Raw genomic sequence first — 25,201 nt, 5'->3', positions numbered from 1 at the left:
ACATGTCCTCACAATGTCAGCTATATCTTGTTTGGACGCCAGAGAAGAGAGCAAAGAGACGGGTATTTGTGTAGAGATATCTTGATCTTGGGAGTTTTCATCATCCATAAGGGAACTAGGGGAAGAAGGCTCTCTCATAGATTTTGATAGAGATTTCGTCTTATTGTCTGGTGTAGAAAAAAAAGAGCTCATTGTATGTTCTCTCCCTATTGTTTTCAGTTGTTTATTGGGCTTGGTATTTTTCTTTGCGGCCATAGTGTCTTTTTTTATTTGTCACAGTTCAGTATTCAGTACAGGGTAAATAGTATGTTACAAGGGGAAGGTCAGGTTTTAACCCTGTGTCAGAGCGAACTATATTAATAAAAAGACAAAAATGAAACATGTCCTCTTTCCTCACTCTGCTCTCCTTCCCCTTTGTTTTCTTTTAACACAGTCCCTTTTGGCACTCCTATGAAATGAAATTATCTAAAGTGGGATAGGGTTCCCTGCAAGTTAAATCTCTCTGGGAGGGAAGATGAGGTTAAGTCCTGTAATTCAGACTCCACAATGTGATATTTGGCAGTCCGCTCTTTATTTATGTAGTAAGGAAAAAACTTTGATGCGTGTGCCTGAGCGGTGCCGTTATGTGTCCTTTCCTATATCGCCATAAAAGTAACCGTGTCATAGGTTATGTGAAGTGCAGGATCTACGATCAGGACGGCCTGTTAACTAGTGAGCACAGCAGTTATTTATGTTGATGTCGCAAGGCTCATACCTCGTGGGGTTGCGACGTGCTCACCGGGTGTGCTCTTGATGTCGGGTCGCCTTCCGCTCCGCTCCTCAGTGTTCCACAAGAGTGGATAGCCAAACTGCAGCTGCAATTTGTCCCTGGATAGTTGAGCGATCACCTCCTCAATAATGTAGGTGTTTGGTGACACTGCTGCTTAAAATTATATACTTTGAAAGCGCCTGCTATTCCGGAGCTCTGGATTTATGCAGCCATCTTAGCTGCGGCCAAACTCCGCCCCCCTGGAGGGTCCTTTTATTTACATATTTCCCAGGTCCGGAATTTTATGGAAGAGGGACCTCCAAAAGGGTTTGTATTTATTTAATATATATCCTAGAGTTTGGGATATGTTGCGGCTGAGCAGAACGGGAGATTTGCCGCTGTCAGTGCTGGGCTTAGCAGGTTACAGGTTTGCCAGTTTTTATGCTTGTGAGAATCTAAGCTGAGTGATTTTTTACTTCCCTCTTTTTTACCCCTGTATAATTCGTTACTACGGATGTTTCTTGTGCTTATCACAGTTGGAGCACAGTATTTAGTCTGTAGCAGCACCTCTTTGTATATGTGGAGGTCATTTCACGCTATTCTGATAGCCTTTCATGATCTGTTTAATTGGATCATTTAGCTGGTGATACTTGCAGTCATTGTGACGTATAAGTTTTTCGATATGCACACTTTCTATTTCCTTGAGGTGGCACCATTTTAATCTTCCCGCTGTCATCGGGTGTATTGGTGTGCTTAAACTCTATGCTGTTGTGAGTTGCGCGTCACCGAAGAAATATCCTACCTTGAGATCTGTAATACAGTACATGATTCCTGTACTCCCAGTACTTTTTACTTATATAGCACTAATGGTCTAAGTGAGAGACTGCTGATACAGCTGTACTTTTCATGCGCTTATCTTACTGCGCTGTATTGCCGTTACTCTGGCAAGGACTCAATATTGGGCCTATTTGAGGAGCCGTTCCTTTCCTCTGTTAGCCATCCTGATGTCTCAGCTCGATGGCTTAGTGGGTTTGAGCTTTTTCTTAGCGCTCCAGTGCTGTGTTTTCTTTTTCTACGCTCAGTTTTACAGATTCCATGTTGGATTAATGCTAGAACGGCAGTGGAATTTTTTGTGCAATTTCTGTTTTGCGGTTTTGGATTCCGAATTTGCATATACATAGCTTTTTAACTGTATTAGCGATTTGAGCACTTTATTTTTTATTAAGATGGTTTTATATAGTGAATTTGAAGAATTATATTCACTTTTATATTTTGTTAATCCTAAGGATTTACAATTATTACTGCCATCTGCTGTTTTTTTCTGGTACTGACATGTCATGTCTGCTGTGGCTATGTTTTAATTTACTTTCCACACAATAAGTGAAGTCTACGCTGAACAGCTATATAAGCATGGTGTCTGCTTATGCTATGTTTTAGTTTTGGGGTATATACTTAGACTATCTAGGCTACCTTAGTATTTGTATTTATCCCTCTTTTGTGTACATATTTTTTAATATTACCATGTGGGGATAGTTTAATCTTTATCAGTGGTTGGCAAATTCATTTTTCCTCTTAATTTTCATAACCAGAATTGCAGCATTTTCCTCTGTACTGTTTTCCTGCTTACTCTTGCTTCCCTCATCTGTGTAGCTATTTGTAACTTAGAGATTTTCCTATATATAGGGTTGTTTCTGCCTGTTGTTCTTTGGTGGTCCCTTTAAAAGAGTACAGACAAAGGACCTTTGTATGCCTTATATGGTATTTTTATGTGAATGCCATCTTGTGGCGTCTAACTATTATTTTCTTACTGCTTCTATTTGTAGTATTAAGGGTCTCAGCTGCAAGTCCTTTTGGGGTCTTGGTATGAGAATCACAATATTTCTCATGGCTGCTAAATAGGTCTCATGTACCTTTCAAATTTCTTAGCACCCCTAGACACTGTTTATTTTTGGGTGTCTTCATATTGTTGGTGTATGATTTAATTTTTCATTTCTCATATGAGAGATATGGGATGTTTGGGACATACATCCCAGGTGATACTTAGTTTTTCTATGGAACTTATAAGTTTTATCTTATATCACTGTTTTATAATCTCTTTCAATTGGAGATTATTGTGTTTCTTCTGGGAATGCATAATTTGCCCAGAGTTCTTTTGTTTTATATATATATATATATATATATATATATCCTTTCTTGGGACTATCGTAAGAATAAGATGTTATTTCAATCTGTCCTTTTTTGAGGAGATTTTGTATGGTCCAAATTTGGATGTTTCTTTAAAAACAAAACAAAAAAAAACCTCTGACCTTCTCTGGGGGGAGTTAGGAAGGCCTAGTGGTCTCAGATGCAAGACTCAAGATTTTAATCTTCACAGTGATTGGGGGTTCTCGTCTTTGAATGGAGATGTGGGTTCAGATCCCACTAAATCCCAGTTCCTATGGTGAAACAGGGTTATGGATTTTCTCTCTCCTGTATGTAGTTTCCAAGAAAATGGGAATTTTTCCTACCCTTTTTGGGACCGCAAGTGTCTCCTCAATTTTCTCAAGGTTCCGTCCTGGATGCATAAGGGTCATCAGAATGTAGACTATTGATTACATTCTACCCTCCTGTATGTAGTTTCCAAGAAAATTGGAATTTTCCTACCTTTTTTGGGACTGCAAGTGTCTCCTCAATTTTCTCAAGGTTCCGTCCTGGATGCATAAGGGTCATCAGAATGTAGACTATTGATTACATTCTACCCTTGGTTCAGGAGAGTCAGTTGTTAACTCCTATGGACCTGACGGTTATGTATTTTCATGTTCCCATTCTCTGGGTACATCAACATTTACTGCATTTTTCTTTACTAGAAAAAAATCTTCCAATTGTTGACCTTCCCTTTGGCCTTGCTATGGCTGCTCAAATCTTTATTAAGGTTCTAGGGGGACCTTTTGGAATGACATTTTGGACTCTCCATGTCCGTAAAGAAAGAAATTTATCAGGTAAGCATAACATTTTTTTTTTTCAAACAACAAATGAATACCCTGTCTCATAAGAGACATTTCTCTGATCAATAACATGAAGATTGGAGCAGTCATTGTTGCTATAGCTTTGTCTAAAAATTGCCAGTTTCCTTAAAAACAATAATATTCATATATGAATAACATTTAAATTACTGAACCAATTTGCTTCACATTTTTAAATTTGTAGTAATCTGGATAGAAAATAATTGCCAAATGTGTTCATCCATTGAAAATTTGTACGTATCTGAAAATAAGCAATTGACATTACCATCATGTGAAACTGAATAGCTGCATTATCACAGGTTTTCATTTAAAATTCACTTCCCATGATAATACCAAAGACATTATGGAACTGCTGAATGAAGAAGTAGACATATGTAGAAAAATTAACACCTCCATGATACCATATTCTAGATCTCATCCTTGCAATTTTTTTTTAGAAAAGATTAACTTTAAAAACACAATAACAAATAAACAGTACATTTTCACTTTTCTCTATTTGGGTCACGTAGCAATCTGATTATTATTTATTTTTCTTCAACAAAGCCTCTTTTGTCATCATTGGGGAACATCTGTGATTGGATTAGTCTTTTTGCCCCATATATATTTCATCCGCAAGAAGACGTCTACCTTGGAAGCTTAGAAGCTGTCAACTCTCTCTTACAATTTATAGATAGAGGAAAAGGTACATTTTAAATAGCTATAAGTAGATTATGTTATTGTTTTATTTTATACAGATAGGTCTAGGAGTGTTGAATAGGGAGTAGCTGCTTTTAAATTAAATTGAATAAAAAATTCTCTTTATGCAGATGACAACACTTTTCAAAAGACGTTGAATGAACAATTACTTGATGACCAAAATGTTGAAAACCTGGATTTGGACTTCCCTGAGTTTATTGGAAACGTAAGTGTTAGCTTCAATGAGTTTGAGCTTACCTGATTATGAAAGAATCAGACATTTTAGGTGAAAGAATTTATTAACTGGTAAGAAAAAAAGAGTTACTTTACTTTATTCTCCAACTATTTTGCACCCAAAATCACAAATCATAGTTGAAGAATGTGTGATAGGTGCCATCCCATTAATGTAATGCATCAGAAAGACAGATAAGCAGTCTGAGTCTATTTTTATCTTACTTGCTTGTTTTGTTGTTAAACCAACCAACAAAATGATTGAACTCTTCATCAATTTATTAATAAGATATATATAGCTGCATATGCATACAAAAACGTTTGTGAATTGATGTATGTTTGTTTTGTTTTTTTGTTTTTTGTTTTAAAAAAACAAGCACCACAAATATCCATTCTAAAATATTATTAGTGGGAAACTGTGCAAGGAGAAATATGCTTGTTGTATACTTTAACTTTTTAAAATTATACTTTTTTCTCCAACATTGGTGTGTCCGGTCCACGGCGTCATCCTTACTTGTGGGATATTCTCTTCCCCAACAGGAAATGGCAAAGAGTCCCAGCAAAGCTGGCCATATAGTCCCTCCTAGGCTCCGCCCACCCCAGTCATTCTCTTTGCCGTTGCACAGGCAACATCTCCACGGAGATGGTTAAGAGTTTTTTGGTGTTTTAATGTAGTTTTTATTCTTCTATCAAGTGTTTGTTATTTTAAAATAGTGCTGGTATGTACTATTTACAACAATAGAAAATTATCCCAGGCGAAACAAACACACTCTAGTGGATATCTGAACTTCGGTTTAAAATGTCACTTTAAGGCACTGTTCCGTGAAAAACAGGCATATAGGCTTAACATACACACCCCCCAAGGAAGCTTCAACAACCTCAATCCTCCAAGGCATCCACTGATGCGGAATAGGGTGAAAGTAAAAGACTCACCCTTCTGCCATAGGAGGTTTCTTAACGGCCCAAAAGAAACTTAGTGGCGAATTCCTCAGAGGTATAATCCTAAATGGGGACAATCTGCGGCTAGAGCCGCCGGTTCACCTATAGGAATTAGCTCCTCTCCGTACCGCTTCTAGTTTCAAATGTCGGGCCTCCGCAGCTTGGCGTGTGACGTCATCGGGGTTGTGCGTAGCTGGGGGTGTGCCGCCTTCAGCCTATCACCATCCAGGAGACACGGTGCTTGCACTGTATTGACTTCACAGTGAGAACCGAAGTTTGAGGATCTTCGAAGGGACAAACTGCCAAAGAACAGGGACTCCTTGTCATCCCAAAATAAATAGATAGCAAAAGATGAGGCAGCAGTCGGTTCCTTGTGTGCATAAAAACCAATTCTTTATTCTTCTTGTTTAAAACATTACTTCACATCACAGCAAACAGGTAAAAGGAATGCAGGTGGTTGACTAGTTTCGGCAATGCCGTAATCATAAACCTGCAGTCACTTAAGAGGTGAACATATTTAAAGGGATTGCTTAACACAGTGATTGGTCAATGTTAATGGGAGGTTACAACCCCTCCCTTACATATTAACCTCTTACTAGTAAATTACTTGTTGCATCTAAATGCAGCATTTAACATGAAAATATTTCAACTATGGCTATAGAACATCAATTAAATCGCTTGTTTAATACAAAATACAATTTATAAATTTATACAATGCAATGATCTAGTAATCTTGAAAGCTGGCCTGCAGGTTAGAGCTCTATGCAATGAGCGGAGAAAACCTTTACTAATAGATTGTAGAACCTTTCATTTATAGCTAAGGTGTAATCATGTTAGAAATAGCAATGGTTAATTATTCAACACTCAATAGGCTGTTAATGAATATATTTCCAACGATATACAAAAAAAAAAAAAAAAAAAAAATATATATATATATATGGTTACTAAATTCGTAAGGGCCATCTTAAATTTTTCGCCTAGTTTAGAAAACATAGATGCCATCAATAATAATAGGAACATTCTCATGATAAACAAATATTGCTTTAAACCTTAAAATATTTGGACAGATGTGTGGTGATAGATAACACCAACAAATTCATTTGCCATAAGAGCTATTATTAAGGAAAAAACATGGGAAAACTATTTGATAATGATAGCCATAAAATATTTTTTCTAACACATGTATGTTACTATTGAGTATGTTTAAACACACAAAGTGCCCATAGTAATATATATTATACATATAGCCAGTCCGTGAGTTTGAATCTATAGAGCAGAAACCAGCTTGTCAATCACAATATTGCAACAATATATATCTGTGTTTTGTTTTCAAGAGAAACTGTTGCCAGATCAGTCACGGTGGAAGATTGGCAGTATTACAAATATTACAACTATTATGATTGTTACAAATATGGTCTAGTGGGCACCAGTCCAAATCAATGGGATAAATATGTAAAGGGTAACAGTGTAGGTAATAATGGAACTCTCAGCAGACCTCTGAAAAGACCCTTAATATATAAGCTCAAAAATAAATATCAGATAAAGTCAGAGTGGAAAATATTCATTAATGCCAATGATTGATGAGATCAAACTCAGAATTGAAGCCCTCTGGCACCTGTGTACGGAGTTTGAAAATCCAGAAGGCTTCCTGTCTGGCTAGGATCTCATCTTTATTACCCCCTCTTGAGGGTTGCTTAATCTGTTCAATTGCCCTCCAATTAAATGTACTGACATCTCCGTCGTGTACCTCAATGAAATGCTTTGCCAAAGCCGAACAAGTTTTTTCATTTTTGATATATCCTAGATGTTCTCGTATCCTCGTACGGACATCTCTCGTAGTCATACCTACATATTGCCGGCAATGTTGAGTGCATTCAATGAGGTACACGACGAATTGGGTTGAGCACCTGATGCATCCTTTTGTATCAAATGCATCATTGGTTACATAAGAGTAGAATCTCTTTCCCTCTGTTATAAAGTCACACGCCTTACATCTGCCACTGCTGCATTTGTATGTACCATTCACAGCTAGCCATGTGGCTGATGTCTCCTTTTGGGGTAAAAGGGATGGAGATAAAATGTTACCTAGAGTTGGACCCCTAGAGTAAACACAATTGAAACCCTTTTCCACTGTCTTTTTTAAGGCCTTATCCCCATATAACAATGGGAAATATTTTCTTATGATATTACAAATGTCATTATATTCAGAAGAGTATTGAGTAACAAAAAGGATTTTATTATCACCCTTTTTGTTTGGTCTACTTCTGAAGGTATCACGTCTGTCCACTTTCCTCACCTCCTTAGCCACATTTTCCACCATATTGGGCTGGTACCCTCTCTCTATCAATCGATTTACCATGTGTGTACTCTCTTCCTCAAAGTCTGTCTCAGTATTACAGATACGTCTTGTCCGCAATAGCTGACCTTTGGCTATCCCTCGGAAAACATGCTTCGGGTGAGCACTTCTGCTATGCAGGAGTGTGTTACCCGAAATAGGCTTCCTATAGAGGCGGGTGATGACTTTTCCTGTGTCAGCAACCCCTCTAAGGGTGACATCCAGATAGTTAATGGTTGATTTATTCCACTCAAAAGTGAAATTCACACCATTTTCACTTTCATTAAGGTAGCGCACAAAGTCACTTGCCTCTGCCTCACTCGATTTCCATATCAGAAGTAAATCGTCAATAAAGCGCCTATACAGGCTGATATGTCTCCTATAGGGATTACTATCTGCATAGACAAAGCACCTTTCCAGCCAACCCATAAAAATGTTGGCATAGGAGGGGGCAAATTTTGCCCCCATTGCCGTGCCCTGTCTCTGCAGATAGTAAGTGCCCTCAAAAAGGAAGTAGTTGTGCTGCAGCAAAAAGGTAGTAACCCTAAGTATGTAATCCATTAGGTATTCCTCCATGTTGTAGTGCAGCTCCAGAAAATATTTAATGGCTTTTACTCCCAAATCTTGTGGAATACTGGAGTATAATGATACCACATCCACCGCCAACCAACTATGGTCTGTGGTCCATATGAAATCATCTAGGAGCTGCAATACATGTGTCGTGTCCCTGATATAACTATGTAAGTTGAGGACAATTGGTTGGAGGATGGCGTCCAACCATTCAGACAATGGCTCCAAAAGGGAGCCAATGCCTGAAACGATTGGGCGCCCCTTTACATCGGAAAGACATTTATGAACTTTGGGCAGGTGGTGAAACACTGGAGTGATAGGATTAACCACATATAGATATTTTAGTGTTTCCCCATCCAAAATGCCATACTGCATGCCATCATCCAATAAACTGTAGAGTTCTTTTTGAAACCTATTAGTTGGGTTACTAGTTAGAGTGACATATGTAGTAGTATCTTCTAGCTGTCTTTTAGCTTCTGAAATATATGCTGTTTTGTCCATAACAACAACACTTCCTCCCTTATCGGCTTTTTTTATGACGATAGATTCATTACTTTTGAGGCTGTTTAGTGCCAATTTTTCATTTACTGTTAAATTGTGACTTCTGACTTTGTTTGACTGGTGTAGACTAGTGAGATCATCAACTACACATTTATGGAACAACTCAAGTGCTTTCCCTCGACTATGTATGGGATAAAAGGTTGTCTGTTTTTTAAAAATGGGAAAATTAATCAAATTTGGACTTTCACCATTATCAGTATTTTGTAAAAGACTTTCCAAAGTGATAATATCACATGTCTCAGAAAAATCCCTGTTCTCTCTAGTGCTACTTGTTACATTATATACTTCATCTATCTGTTCTGTCATGATTTCATTTGTGTCGGCACTTGTAGAAAAATGTTTGTCTAGGGTCAATTTTCTAATAAATTTGTTTAGATCAATAATGGTGTTAAACAAATTGAAATTATTATTGGGACAGAATCCCAATCCATAATTCAAAACACTATATTCTGCTTTTGTAAGCTCGTGTGTTGATAGATTAACCACACTACCTATTTTATTTTGTTGCCGTTCTTGTTTTCCCTGAGGGTATACCTGTGCTGTATCTGGGTGTGGGTGTGGCCTCTCCCTCCTCCTCTCGGTTGTTTTAGTGCCGACCGAAAAACCTGAGTATTATCTTTTGGGGTTGCCCCCATATTTACATTACTCTTAGTTTTAGCAGCATCAGTCAGAGCTGCATGTGTATGTGATTTATGCCCCATTTGGCTATTGGTCTTAGATTTGGCCCCCTTTGCTCCTATTCCTATGGGGTTTTCATTCACATTCATCATACTGACCTGTGCTAGAACCTCAGGAGTGGGCAACCCTAATGCTCCTTCACTGTCTGACCCTGAATTGTCTTCACCTGAAGTGGAAGCTGCAAAGGAAGATTGTTCATCGTCTGTGGTGTCAGTGGTTACAAAAGTTACCTTCTTTTTATGTTTGTAGTTTCTGCGCTTACCCGAGGGACCACCTTTCACTTCTTCATTGTCTGACTCCGAAGTGTTTATAATATTTTTAGCTTTATTTTTATTAGGTCTATTTCTAGGCCTTCTATTTTTATGCCAAATATAAACTTTGTTCTCATGGTAATCCCTCTGGTCTCGCAGAAACTTACTATGTTTAGTGTTAATCAGTTCTTTTTTAGAAGTCTCCACTACTTCAACCAACATCTTATCAAACTCGCAATACTCGCTAGCTTCTCTAAATGAAAGGTTCTACAATCTATTAGTAAAGGTTTTCTCCGCTCATTGCATAGAGCTCTAACCTGCAGGCCAGCTTTCAAGATTACTAGATCATTGCATTGTATAAATTTATAAATTGTATTTTGTATTAAACAAGCGATTTAATTGATGTTCTATAGCCATAGTTGAAATATTTTCATGTTAAATGCTGCATTTAGATGCAACAAGTAATTTACTAGTAAGAGGTTAATATGTAAGGGAGGGGTTGTAACCTCCCATTAACATTGACCAATCACTGTGTTAAGCAATCCCTTTAAATATGTTCACCTCTTAAGTGACTGCAGGTTTATGATTACGGCATTGCCGAAACTAGTCAACCACCTGCATTCCTTTTACCTGTTTGCTGTGATGTGAAGTAATGTTTTAAACAAGAAGAATAAAGAATTGGTTTTTATGCACACAAGGAACCGACTGCTGCCTCATCTTTTGCTATCTATGTACTATTTACTCTGAAACAGAAAAGGATGAAGATTTCTGTTTGTAAGAGGAAGATGATTTTAGCAGACAGTAACTAAAATCGATTGCTGTTTCCACATAGGACTGTTGAGATGAAGTAACTTCAGTTGGGGGAAACAGTTAGCAGACTTTTCTGCTTAAGGTATGACTAGCCATATTTCTAACAAGACTGAGTAATGCTGGAAGGCTGTCATTTCCCCTCATGGGGACCGGTAAGCCATTTTCTTAGTCAAACATAAAAGAATAAAGGGCTTAAAAAGGGCTAAAAAACTGGTAGACATTTTTATGGGCTAAATCGATTGCTTTATTGGGGCATATTATTCAGATTCTAGCTAACAATTGGCATTTATAATCTTGGGGAACGTTTAAAAAACGGCAGGCACTGTGTTGGACACCTTTTTTAGTCTGGGGGCCTTTCTAGTTATAGACTGAGCCTCATTTTCGCGCCATTACTGCGCAGTTGTTTTTGGAGAGCAGGGCATGCAGATGCATGTGTGAGGATCTAAGAATCACTAAAAAAGCTTCTAGAAGGCGTCATTTGGTATCGTATTCCCCTCTGGGCTTGGTTGGGTCTCAGCAAAGACTATAGCTGGGACTGTATAGGGGTTAAATTTAAAAACGGCTCCGGTTCCGTTATTTTAAAGGTTAAAGCTCTGAAAATTGGTGTGCAATACTTTTTTTTTTTTTTTTTTTTTTTTTAAATAAATTTTTATTGAGGATTTTAACAAGTACAATAGTATGCTAATGTACATCAAAGTAAGAATAACAATTTGCAGATTGTTCCCAGGCAAAAGTATCTTAACAATAAAAAGTGGAATACTGCAGAAATGTAATAGTACAATACGGAAATAAAACCTCTTTTTGTAACAAGTGTAATATCCTCTAGTAACAGATAGGGCCACTCATGGACCCAGAAAAGATTGAAATGCTATGAAGGAGGAATTCTTTTCTGTGCATAAGTAATATTAGAAAACATAGATATGTTGCGATGAGTTCAAAATCTGAAATAAATCTGGTGATAAAAAATGTTAGACAATCTTGCCAAGCTGAATGAAAAGAAAGATGGTCAATCTTATATTGTACTGCAAGATGTACATATGGAGGGAGTAATTGGGGTGCGGTATAGGCAAGAAAAACCGCAAGGTTAATCCTCCTAAAGTAGGAGGTATATTATATACGGGGGGGAGGAGGTGGTAAATAAAATATAGTAGACAAGATATGTCAAAGAATCATGTATCTTTAGAGGGGTAACATAAGCCACAGCTTTCTGACTCATGGTGGACGAACTACAAGAAAATAAAACACCATGGCCATATAGGTGAGCTGGTTACACGGGGACTGATGTTGTACCTACCATAATAGAGCTTGAGGATCTAAAGCTATAGGTACCTGGATTATGCAGTTGCATTATGATATCATAAGGGGAAAGACTATACATTATGGCATTGGTGCAGGTCCGGCCAGCAGTAAGAAGTAACTCAGGCATTTAAAAAAAAAAAAGAAAAAAAAGGGGGCTACCCGCCCCAGCAATGAAAGCAGCCCACAGCGACATATAAAGGGAGGACATTGCTATGCAGTGTACACTATGACCTAGACCACTGTTGGGCAAAAACAGGATAGAGGGTGAACAAGATGAACAAAATAAAGGTAACATTCAGCATAATTGTGTGTCTTTAGATTGTAGTGAAGGACATAATAACAAATGGAGTACAAAATGTAGTTAGGGCAATGCAAGGACATCTAGTTAAACATCAGAATACCTCCCCTCTCAGAAATAAAAATAAAACAAACAGTGCAAAAAAACATTTGCTCCCTCCTCCTAGGTGCGGGCCCAGCATCCAGGAACAGGAAGGCAAATCAACAAACACACACAACTGTTAGGGAGGAAAAATGCAATACACAATATCCAACATTGACTTGAAATAAAATGTGCATATGTGACTCCTCATTATATTTGACAGAATTGGAAGGGGAGGCAAAACCTCCACAGATACCCCCAGTGCAGACACTAGCTCCTAGAGCTATATGATAGACCCAACAAGACATTAATGTGTTAATTTCAAATTATGCAGTCAATTGCGTGGAGACCTCACTGTAATTGTTGGGCTAGACATGTGCATGAATGTCAAAAAAATAGACTACTACTATGTCTCAAGGTGGTCTAAAGTATGTAAAGAGACAAAGTACGCTGCCCTGTAGTCAAGGGGGATTAACTGTTTAGTATGACCCGGGGCCAATCTGCTAGGTAAGATATTACATGCACTTGAGCCACATAGTCAGCACAGGCGGGTTACTGCCATAAAAGTGTGAATATAAACATAAGATAGTTTTTAGTGCTGCATATTATTGCTTTCTCAGGTGTTAAGAGACCCCTCATCATGTGATATGCTGACTATGCCAACTCATTTAGTGACCTCACTAATATTTTCCATATGACTGCTAAAGGAAATAATGCATGTTCAAAGTCCTATTAGTGAGAACCAATGGGTAACTATTATATGGGTCTAAATATAAAGATGGTTGCCATAAACATAGTAATATTGGCTAAGTAGCTGTCTCAAACATCATCAGACACCTAAGCGTGTTTATAAAGTAATAACGCTGTCAACCATCTTGGCACCTTAGGATATAACATTTTAGATACCATTATGGTATTGGGCTATACTTATAACAAGTCATATTAGCATCAGAATGACAGGTAGACAGGTATATTGCATTTGTCCATATGATGTGCACTCATGGAAATAAGCACCTGAATTCCCAGAGATTGTTAGCCCAGATATGTCTATTGTAGGTATTTAAATTGAAATGGTATCTAGGATAGGGAAAACTGTAATGTGACCCTTCATAAAGTATAGTTGAACAATAACTGTAAGGAACAGCAAAATACGGAGTGAGAACATATAGAGATAGCGTGGAGAACCTGACTGTGTCCCTCTGCCCTTACAAGACAAAGTGTAGGCAAGTAACATTAGCTAAGTAAGTCAGTGTGATAAGTCCAAAGCAGGCAACCATTGTCACTTACAGTCTCTTCGTTAACCAGGTTGAGAATGCAATGACAAGGTAAACAAAGAGGGCGAAATTCTTCACCCCACCCCAGATCGCAGGGCTGGAGATTTTCTCTGGGCGATCTGCAACGGTATTCTGCTCGCAACTGTGTTCCCCGGCTGGAGCTCCATGGGTAAAGCTGAACACGCAGGCAGACAAAGATGTAGCAGCATTGACCCGGATAGTCCTCTCTCGTCCGGCACTTGCATATTCACCAACACCTCAGCCGCCACATCCTTCTCCGACGAGCGATCACATGCTGTGCTCTCCACGGCGTTGCGACACCAAGATAGCCCCTGCTGAACTTCATCTTGCGCTGACAAGTGTAGGGGATTGCAAGCTATAGTGTGGCTGCGAGTAGCTGCAATAGGCCAAGGGTAAGCTTTAGAGGCTTGCACCGGATGTTCTGTCCTGCCTGCGGTACTCTGGTATTCTCCGGGTGCATTCTGTGAGGCCTTATGTAGAAGCAAACATTGTTGGGTGTCTTCAGGAGATACTTTGCCGGTGATGGATAGAAATGACAGGGTAAGTGTATGTTCCAGCTTCTGGAAATGAGTACACAACAACTGCCGAACGCTTTCTTCCCAGTTAGGGGTCATGTTCCCCATCTGCCATGCGGGAGAGAAAATGGCAGATCTTGGCCGGCCTGATTATAAGTCCAATATCTAGTAACCCTCTTCTTCTGGTAGCGTCCTATGGATTCCTGACATCCACTAAAGAGTCCGGGATACTTGTATCATAAATTTAAGCTGGACTGACGGTCAATTAGATAGAATTATAAGTAGTATCAGCAGAGCTGAAATGAAGTGCGACCGTTCAGGTTCCAGGCTTGCTCCGCCCCCCGGTGTGCAATACTTTTAATGCTTTAAGACACTGTGGTGAAATTTTGGTAATTTTTGAACAATTCCTTCATACTTTTTCACATATTCAGTAATAAAGTGTTTTCAGTTTGAAATTTAAAGAGACAGTAACGGTTTTATTTTAAATCGTTTTTTGTGCTTTGTTGACAAGTTTAAGCCTGTTTAACATGTCTGTACCTTCAGATAAGCTATGTTCTATATGTATGAAAGCCAATGTGTCTCCCCATTTAAATTTATGTGATAATTGTGCCATAGCGTCCAAACACAGTAAGGACAGTAATGCCACAGATAATGATATTGCCCAAGATGATTCCTCAAATGAGGGGAGTAAACATGATACTACATCATCCCCTACTGTGTCTACACCAGTTTTGCCCATACAGGAGGCCCCTAGTACATCTAGTGCGCCAATACTTATTACCATGCAACAATTAACGGCTGTAATGGATAACTCCATAGCAAATCTTTTATCCAAAATGCCTACTTATCAGAGAAAGCGTGATTGCTCTGTTTTAAACACTGAAGAGCAAGAGGGCGCTGATGATAATTGTTCTGACATACCCTCACACCATTCTGAAGGGGCCATGAGGGAGGTTTTGTCTGATGGAGAAATCTCAGATTCAGGAAAAATTTCTCATCAAGCTGAACCTGATGTTGTGACATTTAAATTTAAATTAGAACATCTCCGCGCACTGCTTAAGGAGGTGTTATCTACTCTGGATGATTGTGACAACTTGGTCATTCCAGAGAAATTATGTAATATGGACAAGTTCCTAGAGGTTCCGGTTCCCCCCGACGCTTTTCCTATACCCAAGCGGGTGGCGGACATAGTAAATAAAGAGTGGGAAAAGCCCGGCATACCTTTTGTCCCCCCCCCTATATTTAAGAAATTATTTCCTATAGTCGACCCCAGAAAGGACTTATGGCAGACAGTCCCCAAGGTCGAGGGGGCAGTTTCTACTCTAAACAAACGCACTACTATTCCTATCGAAGATAGTTGTGCTTTTAAAGATCCTATGGATAAAAAATTAGAAGGTTTGCTTAAAAAGATTTTTGTACAGCAAGGTTACCTTCTACAACCAATTTCACGCATTGTTCCTGTCACTACGGCAGCGTGTTTCTGGTTCGAGGAACTAGAAAAGTCGCTCAGTAGAGAAACTCCATATGAGGAGGTTATGGACAGAGTTCACGCACTTAAATTGGCTAACTCTTTTGTTTTAGATGCCGTTTTGCAATTAGCTAGATTAGCGGCGAAAAATTCAGGGTTTGCTATCGTGGCGCGCAGAGCGCTTTGGCTAAAGTCTTGGTCAGCGGATGTGTCTTCCAAGACAAAATTGCTTAACATCCCTTTCAAAGGTAAAACATTATTTGGACCAGAATTGAAGAGATTATTTCAGACATCACTGGGGGAAAGGGCCACGCCCTCCCACAGGATAAGTCTTTTAAGGCTAAAAATAAGCCTAATTTTCGTCCCTTTCGCAGAAACGGACCAGCCTCTAATTCTGCATCCTCTAAGCAAGAGGGTAATGCCTCACAACCCAAACCAGCCTGGAAACCAATGCAAGGCTGGAACAAGGGTAAGCAGGCCAAGAAGCCTACCACTGCTACCAAAACAGCATGAAGGGATAGCCCCCGATCCGGGACCGGATCTAGTGGGGGGCAGACTCTCTCTCTTTGCTCAGGCTTGGGCAAGAGATGTTCAGGATCCTTGGGCGCTAGAAATAGTTTCTCAAGGTTATCTCCTGGAATTCAAGGAACTACCCCCAAGGGGAAGGTTCCACAGGTCTCACTTATCCTCAAACCAAATAAAGAGACAGGCATTCTTACATTGTGTAGAAGACCTGTTAAAGATGGGAGTGATACATCCAGTTCCAATAAGAGAACAAGGAATGGGATTTTATTCCAATCTGTTCGTAGTTCCCAAAAAAGAGGGAACTTTCAGACCAATTTTGGATTTGAAGATCCTAAACAAATTTCTCAGGGTACCATCGTTCAAAATGGAAACTATTCGAATGATTCTACCCACCATCCAGGAAGGTCAATTTATGACTACCGTGGATTTAAAGGATGCGTACCTACATATTCCTATCCACAAGGAATATCATCAGTTCCTAAGGTTCGCTTTTCTGGACAAGCATTACCAGTTTGTGGCACTTCCATTCGGATTAGCCACGGCTCCAAGGATTTTCACAAAGGTACTAGGGTCCCTTCTAGCGGTTCTAAGACCAAGGGGCATTGCAGTAGTATCTTACTTGGACGACATCCTAATACAAGCGTCGTCCCTGTCAAAAGCAAGGCTCATACTGACATCGTCCTAGCCTTTCTCAGATCTCACGGATGGAAGGTGAACAAAGAAAAAAGTTCTCTGTCCCCGTCGACAAGAGTTCCCTTCTTGGGAACAATAATAGATTCCTTAGAAATGAGGATTTTTCTGACAGAGGTCAGAAAATCAAAACTCCTAAGCTCTTGTCAAATACTTCATTCTGTTCCTCGTCCTTCCATAGCACAGTGCATGGAAGTAATAGGATTGATGGTTGCAACAATGGACATAGTTCCTTTTGCACGAATTCATCTAAGACCATTACAACTGTGCATGCTCAAACAGTGGAATGGGGATTATACAGACTTGTCTCCGATGATTCAAGTAGATCAAAAGACCAGAGATTCACTCCGTTGGTGGCTGACCCTGGACAATCTGTCCCAGGGAATGAGCTTCCGCAGACCAGAGTGGGTCATTGTCACGACCGACGCCAGTCTAGTGGGCTGGGGCGCGGTCTGGGAATCCCTGAAAGCTCAGGGTCTATGGTCTCGGGAAGAGTCTCTTCTCCCGATAAACATTCTGGAACTGAGAGCGATATTCAATGCTCTCAGAGCTTGGCCTCAACTAGCAAAGGCCAAATTCATAAGGTTCCAATCAGACAACATGACGACTGTTGCATATATCAATCATCAGGGGGGAACAAGGAGTTCCCTGGCGATGAAAGAAGTGACCAAAATAATTCAATGGGCGGAGGATCACTCCTGCCACTTGTCTGCGATCCACATCCCAGGAGTGGAAAATTGGGAAGCGGATTTTCTGAGTCGTCAGACATTCCATCCGGGGGAGTGGGAACTCCATCCGGAAATCTTTGCCCAAATAACTCAATTATGGGGCATTCCAGACATGGATCTGATGGCGTCTCGTCAGAACTTCAAGGTTCCTTGCTATGGGTCCAGATCCAGGGATCCCAAGGCGACCCTAGTAGATGCACTAGTAGCACCTTGGACCTTCAACCTAGCTTATGTATTCCCACCGTTTCCTCTCATTCCCAGGCTGGTAGCCAGGATCAATCAGGAGAGGGCCTCGGTGATCTTGATAGCTCCTGCGTGGCCATGCAGGACTTGGTATGCAGACCTGGTGAATATGTCATCGGCTCCACCATGGAAGCTACCTTTGAGACAGGACCTTCTTGTTCAGGGTCCATTCGAACATCCGAATCTGGTTTCCCTCCAACTGACGGCTTGGAGATTGAACGCTTGATTTTATCAAAGCGTGGGTTTTCAGATTCTGTAATAGATACTCTGATTCAGGCTAGAAAGCCTGTAACTAGAACAATTTACCATAAAATATGGAAAAAATATATCTGTTGGTGTGAATCCAAAGGATTCCCATGGAACAAGATAAAATTTCCTAAGATTCTATCCTTTCTACAAGAAGGTTTGGAGAAAGGATTATCTGCAAGTTCTCTAAAGGGACAGATCTCTGCTTTATCTGTCTTACTGCACAAAAGACTGGCAGTTGTGCCAGATGTTCAAGCATTTGTTCAGGCTCTGGTTAGGATCAAGCCTGTTTACAGACCTTTGACTCCTCCCTGGAGTCTAAATCTAGCTATTTCAGTTCTTCAAGAGGTTCCGTTTGAACCTTTACATTCCATAGATATTAAGTTACTATCTTGGAAAGTTTTGTTTTTGGTTGCTATTTCTTCTGCTAGAAGAGTTTCAGAGTTATCTGCTCTGCAGTGTTCTCCGCCCTATCTGGTGTTCCATGCAGATAAGGTGGTTTTGCGTACTAAGCCTGGTTTTCTTCCGAAAGTTGTTTCTAACAAAAATATTAACCAGGAGATAGTTGTACCTTCTTTGTGTACGAATCCAGTTTCAAAGAAGGAACGTTTGTTACACAATTTGGACGTTGTCCGTGCTCTAAAGTTCTATTTAGAGGCTACTAAAGATTTCAGACAAACATCTTCCTTGTTTGTTGTTTATTCTGGTAAAAGGAGAGGTCAAAAAGCGACTGCTACTTCTCTTTCCTTTTGGCTTAAAAGCATTATCCGATTGGCTTATGAGACTGCCGGATGGCAGCCTCCTGAAAGAATCACAGCTCACTCCACTAGGGCTGTGGCTTCCACATGGGCCTTCAAGAACGAGGCTTCTGTTGACCAGATATGTAAGGCAGCGACTTGGTCTTCACTGCACACTTTTGCCAAATTTTACAAATTTGATACTTTTGCTTCTTCGGAGGCTATTTTTGAGAGAAAGGTTTTGCAAGCTGTGGTGCCTTCCGTTTAGGTAACCTGATTTGCTCCCTCCCTTCATCCGGGTCCTAAAGCTTTGGTATTGGTTCCCACAAGTAAGGATGACGCAGTGGACCGGACACACCAATGTTGGAGAAAACAGAATTTATGCTTACCTGATAAATTACTTTCTCCAACGGTGTGTCCGGTCCACGGCCCGCCCTGGTTTTTTAATCAGGTTTGATGAATTATTTTCTCTAACTACAGTCACCACGGTACCATATGGTTTCTCCTATATATATTTCCTCCTGTCCGTCGGTCGAATGACTGGGGTGGGCGGAGCCTAGGAGGGACTATATGGCCAGATTTGCTGGGACTCTTTGCCATTTCCTGTTGGGGAAGAGAATATCCCACAAGTAAGGATGACGCCGTGGACCGGACACACCGTTGGAGAAAGTAATTTATCAGGTAAGCATAAATTCTGTTTTTATATAAAAAAAAAATAACTCAAGTGGGTGTTTGTTATTGGATATAAAGAGAAAAATTCCAGGGGAACATTTACCCACTCTCCCCCCCCCCCCCCCAGCTAGACTCCCATGTAACAAGTCAGACGCAGGCAATAATGCATCTAGCCAACTGTCTTATAGTTATAAAGAATAAGTATGGCTTTATAATGACAGCTGGACAATATGTTTTTCTTTAGCTATTTGGTCTCTGTTCGGATTCATCAGCTAAATCCTTTCTCAATGGGATCTTCAGGCACATCATTTCATCAGATGGACATACAGCCATCTTGACATCCTCTTTTCTGGCCTGCTTGTTATCTATAGTAGGACATCACCTTCATCTACAGGTAAGTTTCATTGTCAAGAAGGGATCCATCATCTATACCTAAGCCTTTATAACCAATGAAAATATAAGAACTTTGTTCCTCCAACTTAAGGATCATAATCACCCTTGTCAGATACAGTTTCCCCAACAGGCCCTATGTGATAAATGTTTCAAAATAATAGGGTCCTGTTATCTTTATGCAATAGTGCTATTTTATTCATACACACATTCACAAGTATTATAGATGCTTGATAAAATGTCTCATTTAACTATTTTTTTATAGTTATTCATCATGAGCTCTAACTGTTGCTTTGCATCTCCTACTTATGTTACCTTAAAAATGTGACTTTCATATTTAACCATTGGTCAGCATTCAAGACTATTATCAACCAATCAAATTTGTTTATTTGTCATTGTCTTCAAAACAGCAAATCTACATATCCCACATTAAAGAACTCCATTAAAAGACAGAATATAATAGAGATGAATAGAAATATGGTTTGATAGATGATAAAACTTAAGACTATCTGGCAGTAACTAACCACTATGAGTTTGTATAACAGGAAAATGGTAGCTTAATTCTTAGTTGATTTTTTTATTATTATCAGGTTCTAAAAGGTTTCTTTCAATTACATGTTAGGGTGATAAGTAGAATATAAAGTAATTGAATTTCAGATATTATATACAAAAGAAATCAGAATGAATAGAATGGATATCTCAAAAACATCATACATTCTTAGAAAAAGTATAGAGATCTTATATATTTTTAGATTTTATTGGATGTTTTATAGGTTTAAGTTTGTCATAGTATTTTTTAAAGTCATAAATTCATTCTGCAACATTCTTATGCACAGAGAGGTCTGTGTAAATGTACCTTAGAGCCATTTTTTAAAATAATTTTTTCAGGTGTTGGTCGTATTAGACATTATTACTGTCCATTTCAAAGAAATTAAACATCAGGATGCCAAGTCTAATGTGCTAAAGGCTCTGCACTTTTTAACAACATGGTGCCCAGTGGAAGTGACCGACAAACTACTGGAGGAGCCTCTACCCTACAGCAGGTATATTTCTACCAAATTCATACAGTACAATAAAAACAGAAACATTTTATATACCTATCTTCATTTACACAAATATGTGTTTCAACATATCACAAGTTACACTTACAACACCATGTAAGAGATCCATTAATGGTCAGTTAATTGACCCCAGATTTTGCTTTCAGTGACACTTGTCTGATGTGGAAATCCTTAGCAGCGAGTCCAGTATCAACACCGATTGTACTGCAGACGTTAATTGATTATACTGAGCAGGGGAATATGCAAGAACAGGTAAGGTATACAAAGAGAACAGTCTGTATGTGGTATACTATAAATAATATAGTCCTGTCTTGAATACAATCCAATACAGATAGGGCATAAAAAATCAATCACAAAACATTAGTTGTACCCCTTGTGTGAACGTCAGTGGGAACCCACATCTATATATTTAGTCTGATCCAGAGTGGCAATGCACTTCCACTTCCAGATTGATGACTACCCACTATGCTACATGTGTCTAGATTAAGGGAAGAAATAAGTTAATACCCCAGAACAAAACTAGACCATAACCACATTGGGCTCGTTTCCATTGAGCTGTAATTAGGTTTGTGTGAGGTTGTTTATCGACTGCTTCCGATACTGCATTATACCTCAATATCAGCAGCTGTGGTCTGGCTTCCAAAAATATTCTCCCATCCCATGGAAAGTATTAGAAGGCATTTAGAGAAAACGTATATCTGGTTTTCAATAAAAGTGCAAACCATTAATACATTGTTGGAAGCAGTCGAAACATTGAAAAAAATTACAACCAGCTTAGCAACCAATCGATTTTCAAGAAATCTGATGTCAGATGGAAGTGTTAACACAACATTAACTTACACCTACACAAAAAGAGCGACTGCACGCAATGTGCAAAATATTTTAATGGAAACCTGGTACTAAAATGGAGCCGTAAACTACTTTTAGCTGTTTAGCTTACGGCTCCATTTTTTATGGTTCAGTGGAAGTGAGCCCTTAGTTAGAGACATGCTATAGTGCAATAAAAAATGCAATAGAGTATTTGAGACTTTTTCTATAGTTTTATTATGTCCCTTAAGTTTAGCATTTTTTCCTACATTATTTTATTAATCATATTCTTACATCTTTACATTTTTCAAAGTTGATCAATGCTATTGTTTTAAGAGAGTAGAAGAATGTGACCATGTTTTTACATATTTATTATTTTATATAAAATGTTCCTGTTTCAATGATCTTATAAAAATGTTTTGTTACTCTATTAGGCAATATCAGCCATGCGGGAAATCATCTCTGCATTGAATAATCCTGAATGGATTCATGAAACATTTCCCCAACTCTACAGCACAGTCCTTAAATTCCTTATCATGACTATCGGGGACAATTTTAATGACGATCAAGCAAGCAAATTGTTGGTGTAAGTCTCTAAGATTTGTCAAATACTTAGCTTCATTGTTATAGATGTTATGTTATACGTATTGTTTATTAATAAATATAAACATAGGTGGCATTCAAAAGAGAGAAATATGTTGAAAAAGTTAATCTTAAACATTTTATATCTTTTAAAGGGCAGAGATAGTTTTAGATTATACATTTAGGAGTTTAAAAAGTCAAAACTAAATACAATAGTTGCAGGTGCGCAGGTGCGGGACCCGATCTTTGATTATCTCTTCCTACCATCTTCCTCCATCTGTTATTTTGCTTCTTGCTCTGTGTAGCCTTACAAATTTAAGGCAAATTTAAAGTACTACAGTAATAAATGGGGGATATAGTATATTCTTTAAAGGGAAATCCAAAATTTATCTTTCATGATTCAGAGAGAATACAATTTTTAAAACGTTTTCAGCATACTTCCATTATCAAATTAGCTTTCTTCTCATGCTACTCTTTGTTGAAGAGATATCTAGATAGGTAGCGTGCACGTCTGGAGCACTACATGGCAGGAAACAGTGCTGCCACAGTACTCTTGTATAACATTCTTGCAAAACTGCTGCCATATAGGGTTGCAGACATGTGCACACTCCAAAACTGACCTTTTTGCTTTTCAACAGAGGACAAAAAGAAAACATAGAAAATTCATAATAGAAGTAAATTGGAAAGTTGTTTAAAAGTGTATGTTCTATCTAAATACAGAAAGAAAATGTTCGGGTTTATGTCCCTTTAACGCCAACATCACAATAAACATATAAGGAAACCGAAATTGTAACTGGTTAAAATGATAAAACTCCACTCTACCTGAGAATACACTCCAAAAATTAAATTAATTATTAAAGATAATGGGCCAGATTATGAGTTGAGCGCAAAATATCGCTTACGCTAAAACAATATTTGTGCTCAACTGAGTAATACCAGCGCACACTAATGTACTTTGGTATTACGAGTTAGGTGTAATGCGAACGCGACCTCACATTCGCATTGCATGGAAGCAATGCACTCACAAGAGCACGCTTCCATAGGTTCCAGTGGGAACCTCGGTCTCATGCCGTAAGACACGGCATGTGAACCAGTGCAGCAAAGGGGGTAAGTTACGCAGTGATGGGCAGCACATGTAAATATATATGTATATATACATAATTCCACACAACCTCTGCACTCCCTGTTGTTTCTAAGAAGCCGGTGCTGAGTCTCCCAAACACAATCAAAGAAAAATCACCTCGCACCCGATTTTCTAATCAAAGTCACCACTTTATTGCCACATTGTGGTGTTACCTTACATCTAACGTTTTGGTCCTCCCCCTGGGACCTTTGTCAAGGATACAGTAATAGCTTTCTAACAAACATAAACCCACTCACCTTAAAAAATATCCCCAAATGAATATTGCCACACATCTTGCAGCTCAAACCAGAACAGCAGGCAACAACTTCCGGTGATGACGTCACCGCTGTTACACAGAAAAAGTGTAACTTGATCAACATCGTACACCATCAGGTAAAGGCAAAAAATAAAAAGCTCCAAAAATCACTAACCGTGCGTGAACTAAATATGCAATACTTGAAAATAAATTTGCTAGCAACAGGAATCAAGCTCGACAACGGAAGGCCGTTACCATGGAAACCAATACAAAAAAAAAGGCATGCTCCTGCCATCATGGCGACAGACAGCTGTTTTATAAAAAAAAAGAAAAAGAAGATGATGCCTCCTACTACTAATAACAGAAACATACTGAAAATATATACATTATTGACCATCACTATTACAAACCTAATTGTGTTTAATCCATCTAAATTCATTATTTCACCAAAATGTTTATGCAATCACCATACTGATGCACTAAACTAGATGAAGGATTAAATAGCATAATGACAAATTCATAATTACAACCACTTAAGTAGCAACATTATCTTTCATCCAGAAGCATGACAGCCAGATCTGCTTATTGAGACCCCACGGTGCCATTGTTTACAATTTGTAAATCCACTCAGTCTCTTTTCAAAGGAATAGTTTGTTTGCATCACCTCCCCTCTGGGGTTTCTTAACTTGGTCAATTGGCATACAGCACAGGTCAGCCACTGTATGCTTCTCTTGAACAAAATGCATCGCCACTGGGTGTTCACTCTTGCCCTTTTTCAGTCCCTGTCTTATGGTTGACCTCTGGGGGTCAATCCGATAAAAATCGTCGCCCGCAAAAGCCGGCGACGCCAATATTTGCGCGGGTTTGGTATCCTATATACGGCGTAACCTAGAAGTTACGCGCGTATATTTCTGCCGTCGCCCGTAGTTTTTTGGGCTATAGGCAGGTATACCAAACCCGCGCAGTTTGGTATCCAATATGCAGCGTAAGGACTTACGTGGCGAAAATGGAGAAAACTTACTCCATTTTCACCTCGCCACAAAAAGCAGCCGTAAGAAGCCTTACGCTGACTATTGGAGCCCCGTAACTCCCTAAACTGGCTGCTAAAATAAACCTAACACCTAACGCATGCGCAATGTTTATCTACCTGTCAACCGCGATCCCCCCCCCCGAAATCCCTAATAAAGTTATTAACCCCTAAACCGCCGCTCACGGACCCCGCCGCCATCTACATAAACTAACCCCCTACTGTGAGCCCCTAAAACCGCCGCCATCTACCTTATCTATCCCCTAATCTGACCCCTTACACCGCCGCCACCTATATAAAAATTATTAACCCCTAACCTAATCCCCCTATACCGCCGCCAGCTATATTAATATTATTA

General features: G+C 39.2%; 1 protein-coding gene across 1 annotated transcript in view; it reads left to right on the top strand.

The window, feature by feature from the left end:
- The first annotated feature begins 623 nt into the window (after window positions 1-623).
- The window catches only part of LOC128652373 (maestro heat-like repeat-containing protein family member 1), a 29,457-nt gene continuing 4,879 nt past the window's right edge, over window positions 624-25,201 (top strand). The window contains exons 1-6 of the mRNA XM_053705312.1: window positions 624-711; window positions 4,557-4,651; window positions 19,842-19,991; window positions 20,876-21,030; window positions 21,195-21,300; window positions 22,290-22,441. Of these exons, the coding sequence (XP_053561287.1) occupies window positions 624-711; window positions 4,557-4,651; window positions 19,842-19,991; window positions 20,876-21,030; window positions 21,195-21,300; window positions 22,290-22,441 (746 nt within the window). The remainder of the gene's footprint in view (window positions 712-4,556; window positions 4,652-19,841; window positions 19,992-20,875; window positions 21,031-21,194; window positions 21,301-22,289; window positions 22,442-25,201) is intronic.

Source organism: Bombina bombina, chromosome 3 (assembly GCF_027579735.1).
Source record: "Bombina bombina isolate aBomBom1 chromosome 3, aBomBom1.pri, whole genome shotgun sequence".
Lineage (NCBI taxonomy): Eukaryota > Metazoa > Chordata > Amphibia > Anura > Bombinatoridae > Bombina > Bombina bombina.
Note: the sequence above shows the minus strand (reverse complement) of the source record. Positions and strands in the feature narration are given on the sequence as shown.